At 37.1% G+C, this 26061-nt stretch overlaps 4 protein-coding genes and 1 pseudogene across 4 annotated transcripts in view; 4 read left to right on the forward strand and 1 right to left on the reverse strand.

Annotated features, from left to right (window-relative positions):
- Nucleotides 1-4517: 4517 nt before the first annotated feature.
- The window catches only part of LOC144661647 (lysophosphatidic acid receptor 3-like), a 668415-nt gene continuing 646871 nt past the window's right edge, over nt 4518-26061 (forward strand). The window contains exon 1 of the mRNA XM_078522453.1: nt 4518-5676. Coding sequence (XP_078378579.1) covers nt 4563-5603 — 1041 coding nt within the window. The 5' untranslated portion in view covers nt 4518-4562 and the 3' untranslated portion in view covers nt 5604-5676. The remainder of the gene's footprint in view (nt 5677-26061) is intronic.
- Nucleotides 9910-10870, forward strand: LOC144661657 (G-protein coupled estrogen receptor 1-like). Its single transcript, XM_078522465.1, has one exon. It carries the CDS (start codon nt 9958-9960, stop codon nt 10828-10830), a length of 873 nt encoding a protein of 290 aa, XP_078378591.1. The 5' UTR covers nt 9910-9957; the 3' UTR covers nt 10831-10870.
- LOC144659151 (adenosine receptor A3-like) lies at nt 12852-13724 on the forward strand. The gene has a single exon (XM_078519595.1). The coding sequence runs from the start codon at nt 12852-12854 to the stop codon at nt 13722-13724; it is 873 nt and encodes a 290-aa protein (XP_078375721.1).
- LOC144659152 (adenosine receptor A3-like) lies at nt 15103-15969 on the forward strand (annotated as a pseudogene).
- Nucleotides 23159-24025, reverse strand: LOC144661659 (lysophosphatidic acid receptor 3-like). Its single transcript, XM_078522468.1, has one exon. The coding sequence runs from the start codon at nt 24023-24025 to the stop codon at nt 23159-23161; it is 867 nt and encodes a 288-aa protein (XP_078378594.1).

Raw genomic sequence — 26061 nt, forward strand, 5'->3', positions numbered from 1 at the left:
ACAAGTCAACATAAATAGTAAATACTCGAGCCTTATTATTGTCTTATGTCACGTCAAGTTTATTCACATGTATAAAGCCCTTTCTTTTAAAAAATGATTCAATTAAAATTTGCTTTTTTTAATTCACTCCCAGCTTTGTCCAATAAAGCTGCTAGTATAATTGTGTATATTATTACTGTTGAATGCTTCATTATTTCGTGTTTGTGAAAAAAAAAAAATTAAAAGTAAAAACAGAAAAAGCTGAAGCGATTCTTCCTTCTGCTTAATAATCCTTCAGGTTTCGCCAGGTCGATTACAGAGGTGTGTACCGTTAGTCATAACATTCCCAAATTTAATTGGAGATTGGAGATAGCCTCAGTCAAATTACATTCATTACATTCAGATGGCAGGTTATTATAAAACTATGCATACGGTGAATAGAAATAATTTTACTTATTTGTGAGTGTTTGAGTCTGTTCATTTAAATATATTTTGATTAAAGTGATTTAAATGACATTGCGTGCAATAGTACAGTAGGCAGAAGTGTTTTCTTTGATATTAATTAAAAAAAGCCGAGGCTTGAATGCTATTGACACTTGAACATTATATTTTTCTTTTGATGTAGAGTATTTAATTGAACCTGCTGTATTAAAAACAGCGCCAACTCGGATAAATACGTCAGCAGTAAAGCGGGCAGAGCGGCCAGTCAAGAGTGATTATGGCTCGATATCAATCCTTGCCACTTTGTAGTCAAACTACACTCGTGAAAAACTTGCAGTTCATTCCCAGGCCAGTTCAAAGGACGGTTCAGTAACGTGAACATATCAACATGTCCAAAACAGCTGTTATTGTTATTATTGGTACCACTATATTTGAGTCCTGATCAGTATTATAGGCAATCTTTTCCTCATATTCGTGTTTTGGAAGCACCGTAACAACCTGAAGCGAACTTCTTTTCTTCTCCTAAACTTGGCTGCTGCGGATCTACTTGTTGAATTGACAGAACCGATAGTGCTTGGCACTTATAAAATTCCTCAGGAGCTTGAAGAACTAAGCATCAACAGTACAGGTTATGGACATATTTCAATCATATTTCAAACAACTTTTTCTTTCGCGTCCGTATTTTTCCTCGTTTTAATTTTCGTTGGAACGTGCATACGCGCTGATTTGGCCGCTCCGCCATCGAGTGGAAAGCGCCAAAGGTTACATTTACGGAGTCATTTTTGTGTGGTTGGCTGCCATATCTACAAGTTTATTGTCTTTGCTTGCTGTTGAAGGCGTATTCGATTACGCAGACTGGATAGTTGCATGCTCTGCTATGATCGTTTTGTGTTTAACCACGATCTGTGTTTCGAACAAGACTTAACTGCAAACTCCCCGTCATCGATACGGCTGATAACAGGCAAAATGGACCAGAACAGAATGCGAAACTTTCCAGGACACTATTTATTGTGATAGGTGCGTCTCTTGTCTGCTGGCTTCCTAGTATGGTATTTTTCGCTGTTTTTTATCTTTGTTCCAAATGTGCTAATTTGTCAGTAGTTTATGTCTCTAACATGTTTCGTTTGGCGAATTCTATCGTTAATCCTATAATTTACAGTTTTAGAATTCTTATGTTCAGAGAAACTATAAAGCGCATAAAGTTCCGAAGGCGGTCAAAACAATATAGAGTTAACTATAAGCCTTGAAAATCAAGTTATACGAGTAATAAGGAGGACAACGGAAAATTAAGGCGTCCATTTCTTTAGTGTTGTGAAAGAGACTGTTATTGATGTTGTTAAGAGTCTAGTATTGAAGTTTCTGTTTTGCTCTTTCAAAGGAGTAGGACAGGGTCTTCAGCTTTTGTAGTAAAGCCTTCCAGGTTCTTTGAAAGATCTCGTTTCAACTTCTATTCTGACAGTAAACCAAAATCTTCTTTGGTAATCCATTTCTACCGAGAGTATGGTTAATTCAACGTCTTTTCTCTGTGTTTTATAGCTATTGCTACTTTCTGTTACCGGCTTTCCTCGGAGAAGTAAAAAAAAAAACACTTCAGTGCTACCTAGCCGGGAGCTCCAATCCTGGATCTAGCTTATACGTTACTAGGAGGAACCATGGCAGGCAGTTCCAGCCCCCTACACCCCAACTTAATTCCTTCTGTCATGATGGGGCCCTTCCCTTGAGAGAGGGGGGCTGAATTTTTTTCCACCTAACTCTGAGGACAAATTTATGACATTAATTAATAAATAATTAAAGGTTCGAAGTTAAATTATGAGTCACTCATTAGTTAAGCTTACCACTACTGATGTTGTGGAAACGTACATCGCCAATAACGTAACAGCCCTTTTTCCGAACTACCATTACTTGGACAATTACACTGGACTGACAAACTACTTAATATTATCGAAGTTACTATCTACATTTGTGCAATACCTTTCTGAACTTAGTCCAGCCTGTGGTCAATCCCACTGGCTTTGCATCCAGTGTTACATTGATTCTAGCTAAACTAAATCCAAGAGTGTTTTATAGCACTTTAGACTTTTACTGCCAAGAATGCACAAATTTTGTAATTGAGAAATAATTCGTATCTTATTAGAAACAATGAAGGGTGTAGACAAAACGTGCAGCCCCCTTTCGGGCCCCCCCTCCGGCCCCCCTTGGACCCCTTGAATTTTCGGTAAAAAATTAATAATTAAAAAAAAAATAATATAAATATTAAACAGGGCACACGACTCGCCTGTTCTTCGACCGGCGAGTTCGATTTCCTTCAGATAGTGCGTTTCTAGTAGTTATCGCGTAATTTAACTTCTGAATAAATTAATTTGAATTTTATATCGGCGTTATGATCGACCACTTTGGCCCACATCCTCTGGCGATGGCGATTTTGCAGTGAATTTGAAAATCCGCTGTGGCTTTTAAGCATGTCAGAACCGAGCAATTGCGGCAATTTTCGGCAAACATCTTGCGAAATTACCTATATTTAACTTGCTCGAGGCAGGATGGCGAGCGACTCATTAAACTGTGAAAGTGGGAAAATTGGCCAATTAAGGGAGGGTTTTTTTTTTTTTGTCCTTTTTTTCCAAATCTGGGAGGCTGTCGGCCTACTTTTGTTCTCTTTCTCTTACTTTTGTAGAGAAAGTAGTGGTGACGGCTAGCAAGGAATTAACGGACTCAAAACCCCACCAAATCACAAAATACCACGAAAACAACAAAAGTAGATAAAGCAGACCACAATTTGGGATGCAAAATCCAGTATTTTATGGAGCATTTCTCGTGATCAGTTGAATAAGGCCGAGGTCAGTCATTACAAATTACAGTGAACGTATGAGATCAAATAGCGTTTCGTGACGCCTCAAACACGGAGGATTGTTTGCCTTGCCTGCCTGTGGTTGCGCGCGAGTAGGACGCGAGCTGTCGAAGCGTGGGGATATTGGTCAGCGGCAAATCCAATATGGCGGCTCGAAACAAAATGGCGGATACGATGGGTGAACTTGTACGCTTGACATCTCGACGTTTTGGGAAGTTTTCGCACAAATACATTACGGAATTCGAATTAGACGAAGTAGTTGATTGCAAAAAGGAGATATTACTTCAACCCGGAATAAGCTGTGGAATTTAGCCAGAAAATCGAACTCGCCGGTCGAAGAACAGATGAGTCATATGCCCTGTTTAATATTTATATTAATTTTTTTTAATTATTAATTTTTTACCGAAAACTAAAAGGGGTCCAGAAAGGGGTCCAGAAAGGGGTCCAAAAGGGGGGTCCACGTTTTGTCTACACCCACACGGGATCGGGCTTCATGGGTTTCAAAAAAAAAAGTGATCACTCAGCTTAGATAGACTATAGAGAATTGTTCTCGATTTAAATCTCTTTTATTGCACTAAAAACGCTTCGGATAAAACACCAGCAACAGAAGGAAAAATTTTAAATCTGTAAAAAGCGATTTGGGGGCTGTCTGGGCATAAACAATTATCAACATGTGTCAGAATTTGGATACGTATAATTAACTCTGTAAATGAGCCGCCGCTACGCGCTCGGCGAAAACATAAGTAAAATCGCCTACGACGATCAAAATAGCTCGTTCAAGGTCTCTTGTTAAAGCTCTCAAGAAGCTCTTTATTTTTTTAATAAATATAAAAGCGAAAAATACATCGCGAAAGACATAAATCTGCAAAATGCTAGCAGTGGTTATCGGAAGTTCAATCCCAACTCAATAACAAAAGGATACTTTCACAATTGAATTATTTTTGCGTTTTGAGTTTGTTCATGTCTATTTTTAATGTAAATTTAAATGACAATTGCAATAGCTGCGTGGAAAGTAATTTTATTCAATCAGATGTTAATTATAAATTTCGACTCAAATGCTGATGAAACTGTAGATTACAATTTTGTCATCCTGTTGTATTAAAAACAGCAGCCGCTCTATAAAAAAAGTCATTTGCAAATACAGTGGGCCGAGCCGTCGATCACAACTGAACGATTGTGGCTAAGGTAGCAATCCTTGGCGCTATCTTGCCCACCTCGACTCTCACTGAGAAAGAACGGAACCTACGGTTTAGTGCCAGCCCAGTCCAAAGGAACGGCTAAGTAACTGACGTAACATATGGCGTCCAATACAGCTTTCATTGTAATTATTTGTGCTACTATATTTGAGTCCTTGATCATTATTGTTGGCAACATATTCACCATATTCGTGTTTTGGAAGCACCGTAACAGACTAAAGCGGACTTCTCTCCTGCTCATAAACCTAGCTGTTGCGGATTTATTTGTTGGATTGACAGAACCAATATCGATTGGAACATATAGATTTCCACGACAGCTTGACGAACGAACATTCAACAGCGCTGATAACAGGCATATCTCCATCACATTTCAATTAGTGTTTTCTTTTGCATCAGTATTTTTCCTCGTGCTCATTTCTCTTGAACGTGCATATGCTTTGATTTGGCCGCTCCGCCATCGAGTAGCAAGCACCAAAGGTTACATATACAGTGTGACATCTGTGTGGCTGGCTGCTACATCTACAGGCATATTGTCTTTACTTTCCATTTATGGCGTCTTAGATAACGTAATGTGGACAGTTGCATCCTGTGCTTTAGTCATTTTATGTTTAATCGTGATCTGCGTGTCTTACCTGACAATCCGTACAAGACTTAACCACAGAGTTCCCGCCATCGATGCGGCTCATAACAGACAAAATGGACAAGAACAGAATGCAAGACTTTCTAGGACTCTGTTTATTGTGATAGGTGCGTCTCTTGTCTGTTGGCTTCCTGGTTTGGTACTTAACGCTGTTCATTATCTTTGTTTCGAATGTGTTACTTCAATAGTAGTTGATGTCTTAAACATGTTTCGTTTGGCGAATTCTATTGTTAATCCAATCATTTACAGTTTTAGAATACCTGTGTTTAGAAAAACGTTGAAACGAATAAGACTTCGAAAGCAGTCAAAACAATATACAGTAAACTATAGGCCTGAAATCCATCGATCTGGTGATAACTGTTCAATGTGTTTGAAATTTGTCATGTTTGCCTATAGTTATTATGACTTTCAGTTTTATTTTGAGACGCTCAGTAGTAGTGAGGGATGCACAGCGGTTACCTTTTCTGTGGGTAGGAATCTCATTAACGTGGGGAGGAATTAATTAAGTAGGTGACGTCATTGGGGCGTAAGTGACGTCATCAAAAATGGGGCGTAAGTGACGTCATCAAAATGGGGTGTAATCTAAAATAGAATAGTGACATCATCTCGGGGCGTAAGAGCGTTTTGGTGTAATCTAAAAATAGAAAAATTACATCATTGGGGCGTAATCTAAAAATAGAATAGTGACGTCACAATACCCCAGGGGTAAACGTCATAAAAATGATTAGATCATAATTTAAAAATAGAATAGGGACAGTATTGCTTTCATCTTGTTTATTGTCGCAAAATAAAATCATACTTTGATATACGTTAAAGAATCTGCATTCAGAAGTCTCTTTAAAGGTAAAATTTTCGGTATATTTAAGCTTTGTGGAGCAGCCGACCGAAAAGTCATGGGAGCAATTATTTCTCGTTTCCATTCTAACTCGGGCAATAGTTCGAATATAATGTATGCAGATTGGCGCAATGTTTTGCTGTTAAAGACCAAAGTCACATTTTCATAGTCCCCGCATATTTGGATCATCTCTGGTAAGTTTTTGCTTCAAGTCCAAACTAGAATTAAATAACTTCCTGATCCTCAATCAACTAACGCCAAGATTTATTGCTCGCGAATTCGCATCAACTTGAACTAGTAATTAGTTTACGCAATCAACATTTCACTGGCACTTTTTTGTTTAACGAAATTACGTTTGTGAAGATGCATGATGTCATAGATTAATTTTCTATTCCGTGGAGGTTGCGGTTTTTTCCATCATTTCCTCAGTACAGGCATGAGTATTTATTTCCGTCAGATCACTAAATTCTGTAATTATGCAAACTTCTTGTTGCATACATTTTCTTCTGCTAACATAATTGTTTTTAAAACAATGGTTAAGACTCGATGTGCTCTAGTGAACAAAGGATGACCAATCGAAAAATAAAAACAATAGAGTGAACGCGCTTCAGTGACCTCGGATATAAACAAGGATTTCGAACCGCTTATGATAGAAAAATATCGGTACAGAGTTTTAAAAAAAAATACACACTAAACACACAGATTGTCATTCAACCAAAACTTTTATTTCGATCGTTCAACATTACAAGGAATTAATTTAATAATCCTCTTCTTGTCCTTCGTAAGATTTGTAAGGTGAGGTAAAATAAACTTTTATTTCGATCGTTCAACATCGCATTACAATGATTTAATTTAATTTAATCGTCTTCGTCCTCCTCATTGCTTGGGGTGACATCATCATCAGCATCTAAAAATACATCCCACAATCGTCGCTTTTTGCGGTGGAATTCATCAAAAGTTTGATATATAAACCTGACTTATTTCTTGTCTAACTTCGCGCGCGAACTCCACACGAGATCCCCACGCGCGTTTCGAGGAAAAGCACATCACAATTTATTGCCTTTGCTGCCCTCGGTGCCCCTGTTGCCCTCTTTTACTCCTTACCTTATAAAATTAATTCAGTGTATGAGAGAGGTACAGAAGGGGTAGTTCAAGTTGATGGGAATTCGCGTGCAATAAATCTTGGCGTTAGTTGATTGAGGATCAGGAAGTTATTTAATTCTAGTTTGGACTTGAAGCAAAAACTTACCAGAGATGATTCAAATATGCGGGGACTATGAAAATGTGACTTTGGTCTTTCACAGCAAAACATTGCGCCAATCTGCATACATTATATTCGAACTATTGCCCGAGTTAGAATGGAAACGAGAAATAATTGCTCCCATGACTTTTCGGATTAATAGTACTTGTTTGCTTAACTTGGAAGTAATAATTTAAAAACGATCGGTCAGCAGCAATATAGAGACCTCGAAATTACCATTTAATTGGTGCAATTTAAAAGCCACTTGAATTAATGATTTTAGTCTCACTGAAAGTGGTTCTAAAAATGAAAAAAGCCCTAAGCTTTATTCCCTCAGATGTCATCTTGGCTAAAAAACAATACCGGAATAGCGTGAATTAGAGATTTGTCATTTGTCAGTACTTTATGTTTAGAGTAATCACATATTTTGATCGTACAGTACAAACAAATGTTTTGTCAGATGTCTATTAGAATTTGCAGTTCGAAATACAATTGGGAGTTCTTGTTTCGGTAGTTTTTTCTTTTGCTGTGAATTCGTAGCTTTATTTGATGATGTTGTATTAAGACAGCAGTACCTACTGCGAAGGTCGCCAAAATCAATAATTGAAAAAACTCTGATATGACATATATTGGTATTAGAAAAAGGCATATATTGATTACAACAGTTGTTGGTACTGTCTGTTTAGAGAAAGTTCAATATGAAAATATTAACATGACAATCGCCACGGTTGTGAATACGGTGAAAAGCGATAACAGTGTTTAATCGGGCAGTTGGCACAAATGTTTTTTTTTTTTTCCAATTTTAATTAGAAATTACAGCTCGCAGCACTATTGGAAGTTGTAGATTTTGATCCTCAAACAAATACATATGCAATATACCACAGGCCGAGCATACGATCAAAACTGATCATGTTTACGATGACAGCCCTTGACACTTTGTAGCCGAACTCGACTTACTGGGAAATAAAGAGAAGCAAACAGCACTTTAGTGCCAAGCCTGCTCGAAGCACGGCTCCGTACCTCAATAACGTAAACTATCATGTCCAGTACAGCTTCTATTGTAATTATTTGCGCTGCTCTAATGGAGTCCTTGATCATTATTGTTGGTAACATCTTCACCATATTCGTGTTTTGGAAGCCTGACCGGAACAGACTGAGGCGACCCGTTTAATTCATTTTTTTATGCCTTTTTTTTTTTTTATCTCAGGACCTCCCTGAAAACCACACTAGTGAGTGGAGCCTCCTAGCTGTTGAAAGATCATTGTTATTATTATTATTGTTATAAGCGAACTTACTTTCTTCTTATACACTTGGCCGTTGCGGATCTACTGGTTGGATTCACAGAACCAATCGTTTGATTTCCCTTAGCATATTGGTGAATCAAGCATCAACAGCAGAGGCAATATTACAAAGGCGTTTCAAACAATGATTTTTTTTTGCGTCAGCTTAAGTGATAGAGATTTTGGTTTCTTGTTATTTCAGTTTATGAGCATTACTATTTGAAGCAATAAATCCCCGTGAGCCTCCATCTTTGGTTTCCGTTGATAATTTGCTAACCTTCAAGGCGACCTGTAAAACAGTCTCGGCACTTTGCCACGACACGCCTTAATTAAAGTTTTTTCTTTTATGTAATTTGTTTTCATGCAGTCGCTGCAAGCGCTTCACCTATGTCCTATCTAAATGCACTGGCGACCCTCTGTAGGGCCCGCCATACAGGAGATATATTCTTTAGGTTTGGTGCGGGCTTTCTATAACAGGATCTTATGAAAATTTAAAAATATATGTATGATCTACAACTTTTAGTTTGATCCAATTGCATTTCGATTTTCTGGTTTTAATTAAAATCAGACAAAAGAATTGTGCCACCGTGCTCTCAATAAAATTACTGTCCAAAACAGCTATTACACCTTGACTGGCTATTAAAAAGGTGGAATAAGAATGAAATATGAAATGGACTGTTTATTTAAAGACCTTTACATACATAACTTCTACTAACGTTTCACGTTATATGTCACATCAAATTTATTCACATGCATCACTTCCTTTTATTTAAATTTTCTTTTGAAAAACGGTTCAATTAAATTTGCTTTTTATAGATTGACTTCTTGCCATGTCCAATAAACAGCTGCTACTGTGATTATGTGTATTATTACTTTTGAATGCTTCATTATTTCGTGTTTTGAAAAAGAAACGTAAAAAGCAAAAGCGATTCTTCTTTCTGCTTAATAATCCATCAGGTTTCACCAGGTCAGTTACAGAGGTGTGTACCGTTAGACATAAAATTCCCAAATTTAATTGGAGCAAGTCTGAAATTACATTCAGACGACAGGTTATTATAAAACAATGCATATGGTGAAAATAAAATAGTCTTATTCAATTGCGAGTGTGTTTTAATTCTGTTTGTATGTACAAATTTTATTAAAAAGATTGAAATGACAGTTGCGAGCAATTACGCGTGGAAAGAAATTTCATTTATGGTACAGTAGGCGGAACTGTTTTCTAGGATATTAATTAAAAAGCTGATGCTTGAATGCTATTGAAAATTGAAGATTGTATTTTCCATTTCAAAGTAGTTATTTGATCCTGTTGTATTAAAAACAGCAATAACTCTAACAAATACCATCCGCAGTTCAGCGAGCAGAGCGCCCAGTCAAGAGTGATTATGGATCGGATAGCAATTCTTGCCGCTTTTCAGCCAAGACGCACTCCGACAAAATTAACTCGCTTCATTTAAGTCCCAGGCCAGTTCAAAGGACGGTTCAGTAACGTGAACATATCATCATGTCCAAAACAGCTGTTATTGTAATTATTGGTGCTACTATATTTGAGTCGCTGATCATTATTATTGGCAATCTTTTTACCATATTCGTGTTTTGGAAGCACCGTAACAACCTGAAGCGAACTTCTTTTCTTCTCATAAACTTGGCTGCTGCAGATCTACTGGTTGGATTGACAGAACCAATAGTGCTTGGAACTTATAAAATTCCTCATGAGCTTGAAGAACTGAGCATCAACAGTACAGGTTATGGGCATATTTCCATCATACTTCAAACAACTTTTTCTTTCGCCTCAGTATTTTTCCTCGTTTTAATTTCGTTGGAACGTGCATATGCTTTGATTTGGCCGCTCCGCCATCGAGTGGCAAACACCAAAGGTTACATTTACGGTGTCATTTTTGTGTGGTTGGCCGCCATATCTACAAGTTTATTGTCTTTGCTTGCTGTTCATGGCGTATTAGATTACGCAGACTGGATAGTTGCATGCTCTGCTATGGTCATTTTGTGTTTAATCACGATCTGCGTGTCTTACCTGGCAATCCGAACAAGACTTAACTGCAGAGTTCCCGCCATCGATGCGGCTCATAACAGACAAAATGGACCTGAACAGAATGCGAAACTTTCTAGGACACTATTTATTGTGATAGGTGCGTCTCTTGTCTGTTGGCTTCCAAGTATGGCATTTTACCCTGTTCATTATATTTGTTCAGAATGTGCCATTTTAGTAGTAGTTTATGTCTCTAACATGTTTCGCTTGGCGAATTCTATCGTTAACCCAATCATTTACAGTTTTAGAATTTCCATGTTCAGAGAAACTATTAAGCGCATAAAGTTCCGAAGGCATTCAAAGCAGTACAGAGTTAACTATAAACCTTGAAAATCAAGTCATAAGAGTCTTAGGGAGAAAAACGAAAAATTTAGGCGTTCATTTCTTATAGTGTGGTGAAAAAGACTGTTATCGATGCTATTAAATACTACTTATTAACCTCGTCCGTTCGGTCATTACAGGGGAATCTCAGACCTCGACCTTGATGTATTGACCTCGCTGTCGCTCGGTCAATACATCAAGGCCTCGGTCTGAGATTCCCCTGTAATGACCTCACTCTCGGTTAATAAGTAGTATTTCAAAAAGAGTATAATCAAGGGAAAAAACACTGGAGGTAAAACTCGCTCTCTGTGGCTCTCTTCGTCGCTCATACTAAAGAAGTATCGGTATGCTTAAATTTTTCTTTCAGTTATTGAAAAGAAAAGTTATATTTTGTCGGCATTTTTTGTTGTTTTTGCCCCCTCGCTAGTAGCTTTTACTCAGAACTCAAAAAAACAATTTCATAATGCCCGGTCATTACAAGAAAATAATGCCCGCTCAGCAGCCAATCAGAGCGCGCGTACTATTGTAGCCATATAATAAAAGTACTGAGTGTATTTGAAATTTGTATCGTTTGGGTAGGTGATAAGGACCCGACATTCTTTATATGAGTTCTTAGTCTCACTCTTAGATGTTTTGTGAAAGGATCGATGTATTCCTTTAGCTGTATTTAGTCTATTTAGTGTGTCTACTGAAAGCAAAATATCGGACGGAGGACAGTTCGGTTATCGTCGCACTGCACCGTACTGTTAATCGTTTTTCATCCTTTCTACTCTCAAGGTAGCATGGGTGTGACACAGCGTTTTCCTTCTCAGGCTGGTGTTTGTTTCTGCCTTGCTCTTTCAAAGGAGTAGGTCAGAGTTTCTAGCTTTTCTAGTAAAGCCTTCCAGTTTCTTTGAAAGATCTCGTTTCAACTTCTATTCTGTGTTTTATCGCTATTTCTACATTCTGTTACTGGCTTTCCTCGGAGAAAAAATAATAAACATTAGCGAAAGTATTACCTTTCGTGTGAAGTATCTAAGGGAAAGAGAGCGACTGCCAATATTGTAAACTTAAGAACATTTGCAATTCAAAAAATACACGAAAATATGTAAATGTTCCGGTCATAACGCTGTAATAATTTAATGTCATCAACAGGCCTTATTATGCACGCAATAAATACAGTCAAGAGAATACTTACAGAAGCTTGAGTAACGGTAAAGTAATTATAATCTCGACCTTGTCAACCGCAGTGGAGCTCGAGGTTACATTTTTTACCGCGATTGTAAACGTCAATTAAATTTTTGGTTCTAGCTGAACTAAATCTATGAGTGTTTTACAACACATTAGACTTTTACTGCCAAGAATGCACAAATTTTATAATTAAGAAAATTCGTTTCTTGTTAGAAACAATGTATATGGTAAATAGAACTTTGTTTTGAAAAATGTTTATACACATGCTTTTAAATGCATGAGAAACGCGACAGCTGTCTGCCTTATCGTGCTGTAAGCGAAAATGATTTGTCAAATGTTACAAATTAATTGGTGCGATTGTAAAGTCACTTAAATTAATGATTTTAGTTTTTCTAACCTTTAGAAAAAGCCCAAACTTTAATGAGATGTTATCTCGTTACAGACAATACATATAGTGAATTATAGGAATTTGTTATTTGTCAGTACTTTATATTCAGAGAATCTTCTATTCGATTCAATACAGAAATTTTAACATGACAATCGCGACATCTGTGCTTTGGAAATGTGTTCACATATTTTATTAGTATGGAAGAAACAATTTTTTTGTCAAATGCAGCTAATCATATTTGCAGTTCGCAATGCTATTGGAAGTTGTAGATCTTTTTTTTTCATATGTGAAGTCTTTATTTGATAACGTTGTATTAGGACAGCACCAGCTCTAACAAACACATAAGTTATACAGCAGGCCGAGGGCGGATTCCACTTTGTAGCCGTACTCGACTAATCGCGATCGATCGACTATCGTCCAACAATTTTATCCCAGGACACTTCAAGGAAACGGCTGAAAACGCGAAGAAGTAATGTACAATACAGCTGTTGTTGTGATCATATTTGCCGTTATATTTGTGTCTTTGATCATTATCGTTGGCAACATTTTCACCATTTTTGTGTTTTGGAAGCACCGTAACAAACTGAAGCGAACTTCCTTTCTTCTTATAAACTTGGCTGTTTCGGATCTACTTGTTGGATTCACAGAACCAATAGTAATTGGGACGTATAAAATTCCTCGGCAGATTGGAAAACCAAGCAACAACAGCACTAGTTATGGATTTATTTCTATGACATTTCAAACAACCTTTTCTTTTGCATCAGTATTTTTCCTTGTACTCATTTCTCTGGAACGTGCATATGCTTTGATTTGGCCGCTCCGCCATCGAGTGGTAAGCACCAAGGGTTACATTTACAGCGTCGTTTGTGTGTGGGTAGCTGGAATATGTGTAGGTGGATTGTCGTTGTTAGCTGCATTCGATATCCTAGATTTGGTACATTGGATAGTTGCTTTTTGCGCCATCATCATTCTTGCTTTGACTATCATCTGCGTGTCCTATGTGGCAATTCGAACAAAGCTTAACTACAGAGTTCGTCCCATTGGCGCAGCTCATTACAACGGAACTGTCCACCATCAAAGCAAGAAACTTTCCAGAACTTTGTTTATTGTGATAGCTGCGTCTCTTGTCTTCTGGCTTCCTGGGTCCGTCGTTTACTGCATTCATTTTCTGTGTTCTAGATGCGTTCCTACTCCTCTGCTTCACATTACAGCCATGTTACATGTGGCCAATTCTTTTGTCAACCCAATCATTTACAGTTTTAGAATTCCCATATTTAAAGAAACTCTGAAACGATTTAAGCTTAAAAAGAAGTCAAAACAATATAAAGTTAACGATAGATCCTGATATTTTTAATATTTAAGCTTTCATTATTATGTTGTCCTAACTGAAGAATTTTTTTTACTTGTGTCATTTAATTTTATCCTACGCTATTTTGAATGTGTCATTTGCCCGACTTTAGCAGTGACCATGTTCACACTATATTGAAAACTCTTTGAGATGGATAAACTGTATTATTTAGCTTGTTTGCACAAAGTCACTCGTCGGGTGTCTAAACGTGTTCGCTTTTTAAAGTCTGCATTGTCAATTACTTATCTTTTAACTTTAGCAGTATTACGAAGTGAAAAAAAAAAATGCAATTTAACTGTTAAAAAGGCACCGCCAAATAATAATAAAAGTAAGCAAGTGTTTTTAATTCTAGCAAACAAAAGTTTTAATCTAAATAAAACATGTATGAACATCCTCATTGTAAACAAAAAGGCAACTTGAATTAATTGTTTTGACAATGCAATTTGTGTCTTTTCCGTACCTACTTCGAAAAAAGTGCACTTTTTATATTTGTAGCGTGCTTAACCATAAAATTATAAGATACAAAATTTAGTCACGAGTTTAGAGTACAGAAAGTCTATGGCTTTAGCTAAACTAAGAATATTCTATAGAGTATTTTTGCATCAATTTTCAGTACGGGGGCCCAAAAGGAAGCAGATTTCCAAATTTGAAATAAACAGCATCTTATAGCATACAATGCACAAAGTAATCAAACCAACATTAATTTTATAGTAAAAAAATATTATTTCATTTCTCGACAAGTAAGGACAAGGTTTTGTGTGATGTAATCGACGGTTGAGCCTCGATATACTAGTGGTTAGACATGTTCGCAAGATCTATACTGACGCTTTAAAAGGATGAACACCTATATACTGTGACGTTTTCCAAAATTATAATCAAGAAAACTCTCCAAACATTACTGGGAAAATTTGTTTATATTATGAAAAAGGCATATAGTGAATACAACAATTGTTGTCCGTCAGAACTTAATGGTAAGAGTATGTTCGATATACATCTTTGACATGACAATCACGACAGCTGTGTAGATGAAACGTGATAACAGCATTTAATCGTGCAATAGGTACATACGTTTTTGAAGATGATAATTAAATATTATAGCTTGCAATACTATTGGAAGTTGTAGATTGCTTTTTTATTGTGTGACGTTTTTATTTGATCCTGTTGTAATAAAACAGCACTATCTCAACCAACAAGTACATATCCAATACAGCAGGCTGAGCGGGCGGTCTCGACTTTTTAGGGTTACAATATTATGGCAATCCTTGCCACTTTGTAGCCGAAGTGGACTCACCAGCGAAAATAAGAACAAAGCTTCTGCATTTTAGTACCAAGCCTGTTCCAAGTAAGGCTCAATAACTCAGTAACGTGAACAGTCATGTCTTATACAGCTATTATTGTTATTATGTTTGCTGCTGTAGTTGAGTCCCTGGTCATTATTGTTGGCAACATCTTCACCATATACGTGTTCTGGAAGCACCGTAACAAACTGAAGCGAACTTCCTTTCTTCTTATAAACTTGGCTGTTGCAGATCTACTTGTTGGATTGACAGAACCAATGGCGGCAGGAACGTTTGATATCCCTCAGCATCTTGACGAATCAAGCATCAACAGCAGAGGCAACATTACAAATGCGTTTCAAACAATGTTTTCTTTTGCGTCAGTATTTTTCCTGGTACTCATTTCGCTGGAACGTGCATATGCGTTGATTTGGCCGCTTCGCCATCGCGTGGCAAGCACCAAAGGTCACATTTATATTATAACATTAGCATGGGTTGCTGCAATGTTTGTAGGAACATTTACCTTGCTAGCTATGTACGACATCTTGAATTTTGTATATTGGACAGCTACATGGGGCTGTATTGTGGTGTTATGCCTGATCACGGTGTGCGTGTCTTATCTGGCAATCCGAACAAGACTTAACATAAGCGTTCCCGCCATTGATGCCGCTCATAACAGACAAAATGGACAACGTTAGAGCGCGAAATTATCCAGGACTCTGTTTGTTGTGATAACGGCATCTCTTCTCTTTTGGTTTCCAAGTATCGTTGTTTATTGCAATCAATATCTCTGTTCTGGTTGTGTTCCACTACTCGTATTTTACTTTTTCAACACTTTTCGTTTGGCCAATTCTCTCGTAAATCCTATTATTTACAGCTTTAGAATACCCATGTTTAGGGAAACATTTAAACGAATGAAGCTCTGCAAGCAGTCACAACAATACACAGTTCATTATATACCTTGAAATGCTTGTTCAAACTTGCACAAAGACAGCAACGGAAAGGAAGATTCAAACGATGGCAGGTTGTTGCCACAGGATGTTTTGCAAGATTAATTGCAAAATGAAAAGCTAAATTGAAACTTGATTTAGTGGCTTTTAAGGTTAAGGCAATTAGTGCCGAGGCTTCTAGAAAATCTACAATATATCGAAAATATCTATAAACACAAGATAGTGTTAATGGATTAAGGATGTGATCACGTCGTTTTTTGTAGCCACTTAACTGAGGCATGGCTATCGCCCATTTCTGCGCACCATAGTGTTTTCTGTATTTAAGCTCTTGTTTGGTGATTTTTATGTCTTAAGAACAAAGTTTAGGAATTTTCGTGATTGACGTGAGTTGAATTTACCGATAATAGAACTAATGTATTTTGAACTGTCAACCATATAAGCAGCGCTGTTAACCCTTTTTAGACTGAATAATTTTTAGACATAAAATTGTTCCAAGTGCTTTTATCAGGGAGTACCCTTTACAGTAATATACACGTGTTATATATGGTTAGGGAGCTAAATAAATTCTGAACATATTTTGATCTAAAACATAAACAAATAATTAAAATTCATCTCCATGGCAACCAATAAACATACATAATGTATGCAAATATGCAAATTACAATCATAACTTTTAGGTTTGGACAAATTTTCTCAAGATGTATTACAATTTTCTCTAAGCAATGTATACATCATAGAAAAGGTTATTTTGTATGCTATTCACTAAGCATAACTATTTAGCCAACAGACGTTTTTCTATACAAAATAATGTGACTTTCACTCTAGAATAACATAGGAATAAATAAGTGGTAACAGCTCCTAGGACATCTTCTAATCGAACCTGCCAATTTAACTTGGCCAAAGTGTTCAAACAACGATTCTTAAACTTCGTCAAAGAAATTAAAGAAAATAAACAAATAATTCTTAGCTCTATCTCCTATAACACCAGTTATGGCAATATTTCAAGTGCATTTCAAATCATTTCTTTCGCGTCACTATTTTTCCTCGCACTCATTTCCTTGGAACGTGCATATGCGTTGATTTGGCCGCTTCGTCATCAAGTGGCAAGCACAAAAGGTTACATTTATAGTGTTACTTTTGCATGGGTTGCTGGAACGTTTGCAGGAATTTTTACTTTGCTAGCTGTATACAGCATATTGGATTTCGTGCAATTGGCATTTGCATTTGGCTGTATTATGTTTTTATGTTTGATCACGGTCTGCGTGTCTTATCTGGCAATCCGAACAAGACTTAACAGCGGAGTTCCTGCCATTCATGCTGCTCATAACAGACAAAATGGGCCCCAGCAAAACGCTAAATAGTCCAGGACTATGTTTATTGTCATAACTTCGTCTCTCCTCTTTTTTATTCTTTTTTATTAGTTTACTGCACACATTTTATCTGCTCCACTTGTGTTCCACCAATTTTTCATCAATTTTTCAATGTTTTTAGTTTGGCTAATTCTTTCGTAAATCCTATCATTTACAGCTTTAGAATCCCCACGTTTAGGGAAACATTAAAACGAGTAAAGGTTTGCAAGCAGTCAAAACAATATACAGTTAATTACATACCTTGACATCATCTTGATTTGGAAAAATCTAATTTACATTTACTTTCTACACACTAATTTACATATGCGATTTCTAAAACCGGTGTCGTCTACGACCTCGTCAGTTGTTCGCCATACAAAATTTGAATATAAACATACGTCATGTAATAACACACGAAAAGTAACTACTCGACACCAGGTCCTTAAAATTTGTTATAAAGACTCGGAAACAAGAGTTTTTCAGTTCGCTATAGCGTGATAACAGTTCTTGGGATACGGACATAATTCCACTCATTTGTGGAGTTAATTAGCCTACTTTCGTCAACCTTGTTAATCACAACCGACTCTGTGACCTGTCTCTGAATGTAACGGGAACTTTTCGTGACGACGCTATGCTGAGACAGGTCACAGAGTCGGTTGTGATTAACAAGGTTGACGAAAGGAAGCTAATAAAGCTAAGATGATGTTTAGTAATACTTTCCTGGCTTCGACAAGCAAAATCGCTCAGAAATACATACCTTGAGATTTTTGGTAAAACTTCAACGAGGACAGCAATGGAAAGGAATGCCCTTTCTTGTCTGTTAAGGATGGCAAGTGTTTTCATAAAAGTTCTGTCAATCGCAAAGAGGATGACTATCTATTTGCTTAAAAAACACTGAATTTGAAAGTTGTCACTTATGTGTGGGCAAGAGCCTCGACGTTCAAGTGTTTTAAGCTCGGTGCATGGTTCCTCGGAGCGAGTAGGGTGGGTAGGGAAACCCTTAATTCCCAATTGTATGGTTGCTATGGCACGTTTCTTTGGTAAAAAGGTACATGTCTTTTGTCTACTGCAATAGTAAATCTTGTTGTATAGCTTGTTGCACCTGTTGTGTAGAATAAAACCTTCGAATAAGAAATATACCCTAGGTTAAAAATAAAGGCGTAGAAAATATTATATGAAACTAGAATTTCCTGTATCTGCTTAGCATATGTACTTGTCAAACTTACGAGGAAAAAAATCTGTGTCACCGTACCGACGGGAAACGAACCCATGGTGAGCTTGGCCATTTACTAGGTTTATATGTGACTCGCCTCCTGCATACTGCTAGGATCAGCAATGTCGAAAACTTCAAGTGTGTAATATAAAATAAAGATAGTAAATTTGTTAAATTTGGCTGAAAAACTGCTTTGGACATAAAACTTCCAAAAGCGGGAGTGACTTTTACAACCATAAGAAAGTTAGCAGGCCGACTGAAGTTCCAAGGCAAAACTGAGGTTCCAAGTCAATTCAATTCTGTGGTTTAGAAATAGGAAGAGGAAAAAACTTCATCAGAAATACCAGGCGTTATTTAAAAGCTTTTAAAGGCAGAAGGGGTTAGGGGTGAGGTAAGAGAATGTGAGATTTTAAAGGGGTAAGTGAGAGTGTAATTTGGAAAGCTATGGAAAACTCGAGGTCTTATTATAAATGTCGTGTGGGTTATGGGTGGGATAAGTGAATGTGGGTTTTTCCTTTCTAGTAAAAAGAGGAGGGAGTGTGTAAGTTGGGCCTTTTTTAACTCCCTTTCATCCAATTCAGATGTACATACAGGAAAAGGGCTGTGGAACTAGAAGATCACACTGTAATCACACACTCTTCAAAACGCAACAACCGGGATCACAAGGTGAACCCTCATCTGCAATCCACTAGTGAAGCGAAGAGAGGAGGCCAACGTTATAAAAAATGAAAAAAGATCTGACACTGAGGAACAAGAGTATTAAACAGAAATCGTTAATAGGTGGTATAAGATATAATGCCGTTCTACAAGGAAATTATTTTTGCCAGTTAGCACTGTTTTCTGATGCATAAACATGAAATAGAAAATAGTACTTTAAGTCACAATCCTTTATTATTTTAGAAAAATGACAGTTGTACCTTAGCTTACATTGCTAATATTCACTACACAGGTACGGATTCACTTCACAAACAAATGAAAGCCTTCCTTTCTGTTGCCGCAAGATGTTCAAATAATTATAAGTTTCAAGTTCTGTAGTAAACTCTATATTGTCTTGAGTGCTTTCGGAGCTTCATTCCTTTAAAAACTTCTCTGAACATGGGTTTGCGTAGTTGGTCCTAACAGAATGATAATATCAATAATAATATTTAAGATTTCTATGGCACAAATTAACATGTAAACATGACCAAATGCGCCTCACAAATATAAAAGTTAAAGAATAAAAATACTAGAAATATAAGAGATTTAGAAACTGAAATGCAAACAAATAGCTTTTTCCTCAAAGCTTCGAATATAAGCTGTAGCATTGGGTTTCAATAAATGAAACTGACAATAAGAAGCTCTCACACACAAATGAAAATTTTCAAATGCAACATTTGAAAACAAAAAGCCAACGCATGTCCTTTTTCTGATGAACAGAACATTTAAAACACCTTGCAATCGTTTGCAGGGAATGGAAGGGCTCTCTTTTCGGTACTGTCTTCATGCAAGTTTTACCAAAATGTCAGGTAACATAATTAACTGTGTATTGTTCTGACCGCTTGCAGAGCCTTATTCGTTTAAATGTTTCCCTAAACATGGGTATTCTAAAACTGTAAATAATAGGATTGACCAAAGAATTGGCCAAAGGAAACACGGTAAAACTGTAACGCACAGGCAATGGAACACATTTGGAACAAAGATAATCAATGGAGTACCCCACAGTACTCGGAAACCAACAGATAAGTGACACTGCTATTAAAATAAACAGAGTCTTAGAGAGTTTCGTGTTCTGGTGCAGCTCATTGTGTCTGTTATGAGTCAAATCGATGGCAGGAACTCTGCAGTAAAGTCTTCTTCGAATTGCCAGATAAGACACGCAGATAATCATCAAAGCTAAAACGATGAAAGAAGAGAGGGTAACATGCCAATAAACAGCATTCAATATGCCGTGGACAGCTAGCAAAGACAATGTACCTGCCGGTATTCCACATATCCATACAAACATCACAATGTAGATGTAACTTTTGGTACTTGCCACTCGATGGCGGAGCGGCCAAATCAAAGCATATGCACGTTCCAACGAAATTACTGCAAGGAAAAATAGTGACGCAGAGAAAACCGTGGTTAGAAAGGCATGTGAAATGTTTCTGTAACTTATGCTGATGGCAGTGATATGCTGTGGAATTGCAATTGTTCCAATTATGGTCGGTTGGATGAATCCAACTAGGAGATCAGCAACAGCCAAGTTTATAAGAAGAAAGTAAGTCCGCCTCAGTCTGTTACGGTGCTTCCAAAATACGAATATGGTGAAGATGTTGCCAATGATTACGAATAAGGATTCAGTAATAATGACACTCACAATTACAAGGGAAGCTATGCTTGGCATAGCGAATGATGTTCTTAATGTTATAAAGCCAACTGAAAAAGGTCACAGCTATTTTACTTCTGTGCTACGTCTTAGTGACTCGGAAGGCATCCGTAAAAACACCGCTATTCGCTTCGACCTCTCCTCTTATTTACATCCTGAATAGGAGTCTCTATATTAATAAAAAGCACACTTTAATTAAATCTTTCGACAAAAAGGTTTGTTCCTGCTGAACGAAAACTGAAAGGGCTTTATGCAAGTGCATAAACTTGATGACATATAACAATAAAAGAAAGTCATTAAGATAAGACCTTAGTAGTTATTGTGTTCTTTATATTTACAGTAAGTTCATATTCAATTTTAGATATCTTATTCGTATTATACCTATTTATATATCAGTCAAACCGTACCTGATGCTCTGAACTGTAATTTTATTCAAATTAAAGGGGCACAAATCTTTTCTCTCATTTTAATTAAAACCTTTTTCTCGGAATGTCATTGGATCAAATTAGAAGTTGTATTCCTATTTCAATTTTTTTATTTGATCCTGTTATTAAAAGCTTCAAATAAAAGAAAAAGAATATTAACTTACGAAAAACTTGAATAACCTGAATGAAGACGTTATTTAAAATAGCTTTTTGGAACTTTTTTTTTCTGGCAGTTTAATTAAAGATTGGTGAAATGAAAGGAGTACTTCTGAAATTCGAAGATTATTTGTCAGTGCAGGCGACCAGGTGTAGAGCCTGACGAGTAACCTTTTGCCATCAAGCTCGATTAAAATATGGTTAACTCGAGTCAGTGAGTTTTCTATATGGTGTGAACATAGCGCCTACTAAATGTGACAAAATTAGAATTTCTTTTTTAAGTAAATATTTCATTTCTTCGCGTTGAAAGTTATGCTTTGCCTTGGTAATCAATGGTCGACTAAACGAAATGCCGTGATCTATAATAATATCAGTTCATATTTTCACTCGTTTCGTCATTTCAATCCAGACAGTTTAGAATATCAAGCATGTTATAAGATTAAGACATAAACTGCAATGATCTGAATCGGTCATTACTGTAAGGTGCATAAAGTGGAATGTGGCCTATATAGGTATGTGCCGCCCGATAGGGTATGGTTTTTGAGGTTCTCAGTCCTTAAATAGGGTATCATTTTTGCTCCTTTTGACAATGTGTTCCCGGTGTGACCCTTAGATAGGAAATACAAAAACAGTTTGGATGCAGGGGACCACGCAACGAAGAAAAAACTGCTTGGCTTCTCTGCTGCCGGATCTCTTGTTCAAGAAATGCTCGTACCAGACGTCACTCTAAGTGCTTATAAAACCAAATTGATTGCAAGGCTGGTACAACGGCAGGAGGGCAAGATTTATTGGCCAATATTTCAACTAGCAGAGCTAGTCTTCTTCAGGGCCAGTACTATAATATAAGGAAAATAACGGCTCTAAAATTTGAATTTGGATAATACAGTGTGGGTTAATGTTTAACTAATACAGGCTATATAAAGATATACGGTGACAAGATATATAATAATAATAATAAAATTGAAAAAAAACAAAAATAATGAAATTGTCAATGTTCATTTCTACGGTTAATACCATTAGGCGCAAGTGTTTGGCCTCTGTGTATCAGGTAGGCCTCTCTAGCCTTTCTTCGGGATGCATTATTTGTCGGTTGGAGTTCCAGAGGAATGAGTGTCATGTCTTGGATAGAGTGATCAGGTAGATTAAAATGCGTAGGTACTGCTGCTGAAGCGTTAGCGTGTCTGGGATTGTTCGTGGCTTGTTGCTTACCGGCGATCACCTAACCTTCGTAACCAATTAGTTCGCGCGAAACTCAAGCAGCCAGTAAACGCCTCACTCAACCAACCTAGTCAACCTCATGGCACCTTTCGCTGCAACTCGAAACACGGATGTCTCACCTGCCCCCACATTGAAAATGGCAGAAGAACATACACTTTCAACAACACGGGAGAAGTGCGGGAAATCAAGCATCGCATAACTTGTAAATCTTCAAACTTAACTTATGTGATAGAATGTTACAAATATATAAAACAATACATAGGAGAAACTAAACGTAGTATCCGTGAAAGATTCGCTGAACATAGACAAGCCACGAACAATCAATTTTTCTAGAAGCCTTGGCACTAATTGCCTTAACCTTAAAAGCAACTAAATCAAGTTTCAATTTAGATTTTCATTTTTGCAATTAATCTTGCAAAACGTCCTGTGACAACACCTTGCCATCGTTTGAATCTTCCTTTCCATTGCTGTCTTTGTGCAAGTTTTAACAAAAATGTCAAGGTATATAATTAACTGTGTATTGTTTTGAATGCTTACAGAGCTTCATTCGTTTAAATGTTTCTCTAAACATGGGGATTCTAAAGCTGTAAATGATAGGATTTACAAGAGAATTTGCCAAACGAAAAACGTTAAAAAATTGAAACATAGAGAGTGGAACACACCCAGAACAGAGATATTGAGTGCAGTAAACTACGATACTTGGAAACCAAAAGAGAAGAGATGCAGCTATTACAACAAACAGGGTCCTGGAGAATTTCGCGTTTTGTTGCGGTCCATTTCGTCTGTTATGAGCGGCATCAATGGCAGGAACTCTGCAGTTTAGTCTTCTTCGGATTGCCAGATAAGACACGCAGACCGTGATCAAACATAAAACCATGATACAGCCAAATGCAAGTGTCCAATGTACATAATCCAAGATGTCGTATAGAGCTAGCAACGTTAATACCCCTACAGATATTCCAGCTACCCACGCAAAAGTAACACTATAAACGTAACCTTTGGTGCTTGCCACTCGATGGCGGAGCGGCCAAATCAACGCATATGTACGTTCTAACGAAATAAGTGCGAGGAAAAATACTGACCCGAAAGAAAACGTTGTTTGAAACGCATTTGTAATATTGCCTCTGCTGTTGATGCTTGATTCGTCAAGATGCTGAGGGATATCAAACGTTCCTAACGCTATTGGTTCTGTGAATCCAACCAGTAGATCTGCAACAGCCAAGTTTATAAGAAGATAGGAAGTTCGCTTTAGTCTGTTACGGTGCTTCCAAAACACGAATATGGTGAAGATGTTGCCAAAAATAATGATCAAGGACTCAAATATACCAATGCAATTAGTTACAATTAAAGCTGTATTGGACATCATCTGTCACGCTTTCCAGCCGTTCCTTTGAACTGGCCTGGCTCTAAATCTTAGGTTCTGTTCTTTTACAGTGAGTCGAGTTCGCCAAGCAAGAGGCAAGGATCACAATCAGTTGTGATCGACCGCTCGCCCTGCTGTATTTTAGATGTATTTGCTAGAGCAGGTGTTGTTTTAAAACGACAGGATTAAAAATTGTAATCTACAGCTTCCAATAGCATTCGAGACTCCATTGTTAATTAAAATTTGAGTAAGCATCATGTGCCTACTGTACGATTAATTTAATTATTTTCCACCCGTGCAGATATTGCAATTGTCATTTAGATCACTTTTATATAAAAAATATATGAACAAACTGAAAATCTCAAAACAACAAATGAAATATTTTCTATTCACTGTATTCACTGTTGCAAATGAGATCTGGTTATCATCGGCTTGAATATGACTCTTTTTTAAATAACAACGTTTTGGGAATTTTATTTCTAACGGTTTCCTACCTTTTCCTGCCTTTAAACAGTTCTTGAATTTAAGAAATTCTCCAAAATTGCTTTAGAAAAACGGGAAAGAATATAGGGATGCAAAAAAACTAAAAGATTTTTAATTTTTCTTTAAAAAAAAATAGAAAACATGATATTTTTGTAAAAAAAAATTAATAAAAACATGGTTGACATAGAAACGCCAACGTAACCAGACAGTTTACGCCAAAATATTCCCAGAAGTCACAAGGCTTGGCAGGTATTGAGTGAATACTGTTTATAAATAAAACAAGAAGCTCTTAGAGCTTCAAACCGCGCTTGTCAAGTGACCACCCTACTTCTGGATGGTAAAAGGGTAGCAGCGTGTTTTGATTTGATTGATGCTGTGGTAAATCCTCGGATAAGCTAAAAAAATAACTGGCTTCAAGCCAGGCACGTCAGGCGTGTGAGAATTTGAATACCCCTCAGTTGCTAAAAAATGAAAACTCAGCCAGAGAATATCACCAGTCAGCGACTGTGTTTCGTAGTTTCTCTTGTGCCAGTAGCACTGTTGAGCCTATTCAATACACCAAAATGTTTTCCCTCCCTTTTGGTATTATGGGAGGGTTGAAAAAAGGGACTAACAAACAAAAATGGGGCAAAAAAGTTTAGTCGCCTGTAAATGCAATTAGAATCACCGAGTGTGTGTGACATTTCACGGTTGAGTAATTGCAGGATATGCAGCCGAAATTTGTTAAACATGCAAATTTCGGCCAAATTCCTACAAAATTTTCAAATATGCACAATTACGTCATTCATAAAATGACGTGGAATTTTAGAACCTTTTTTTGAATAAAACTCTTAAAACCTATTATAACATAGCTAGCAGAGCCGCGCAATCAAATTCAGCATACGTAAGCGTGCTCAAAATCCCGATGGAGCACGCTGATGACGTAATCGACTAGTGAAAATCTCACTGAGTAAAGCTCATACGTTGTGTTTTGCGAAAGCGATGACATATTATCTTCGGAATATGAAAAGTGAATCTTTTCAAGATTTTTCCAAGGATACGAGCTACAAGGTAAGCTGTTTCTTATTACGAGACGGAGAGCGAAAGAGAAAATAAATTCGATTTTGCCGTCAAAGTTGTTTGTGTGCTTTTCTTCATTCAAACAACAACAACTATAAACGTGCGAGTCTCGAAGGACGAAAATCATTTTTTCACGGCCCTAACGTGGAAGAATGGGCCAACCATGAATGACAACAGCTCGATGGCACTAAAAACTAGCTGCCTGACGAAAGTTTTCGCGTTTTAAGCATTACACCAAAGCGTCTATGGCTCTGTTGTGATTTTGCCGCTCGGGAAAAATTTAATTCATCGGGCGCTTCATTCAACTACCGTTTTCAAAAATAAATGTTTATTTACATCAATTACAAATAAAATTGGACCACAAAAATACTTAAAACTAAGCATGGAACCGAATTTTTTTACTCTTTTAACCCTTGGAATCTGTTCGGCTGTTCGAGGTTGTTTTGTTTTAATTTTCTTCCACTAGGGAGTAAACATTTTAATTTTAATTCAGC

Source organism: Oculina patagonica, chromosome 7 (assembly GCF_052425735.1).
Source record: "Oculina patagonica isolate OP01 chromosome 7, crgOcupat, whole genome shotgun sequence".
In the NCBI taxonomy this organism is placed as follows: domain Eukaryota; kingdom Metazoa; phylum Cnidaria; class Anthozoa; order Scleractinia; family Oculinidae; genus Oculina; species Oculina patagonica.

Excerpts from the sequence above, each read along its gene's own strand:
- LOC144661657 (XM_078522465.1), top strand. The coding sequence starts at position 9,958 with ATGTCCAAAACAGCTGTTATTGTAATTATTGGTGCTACTATATTTGAG.
- LOC144659151 (XM_078519595.1), top strand. The coding sequence starts at position 12,852 with ATGTACAATACAGCTGTTGTTGTGATCATATTTGCCGTTATATTTGTG.
- LOC144661659 (XM_078522468.1), bottom strand. The coding sequence starts at position 24,025 with ATGTCCAATACAGCTTTAATTGTAACTAATTGCATTGGTATATTTGAG.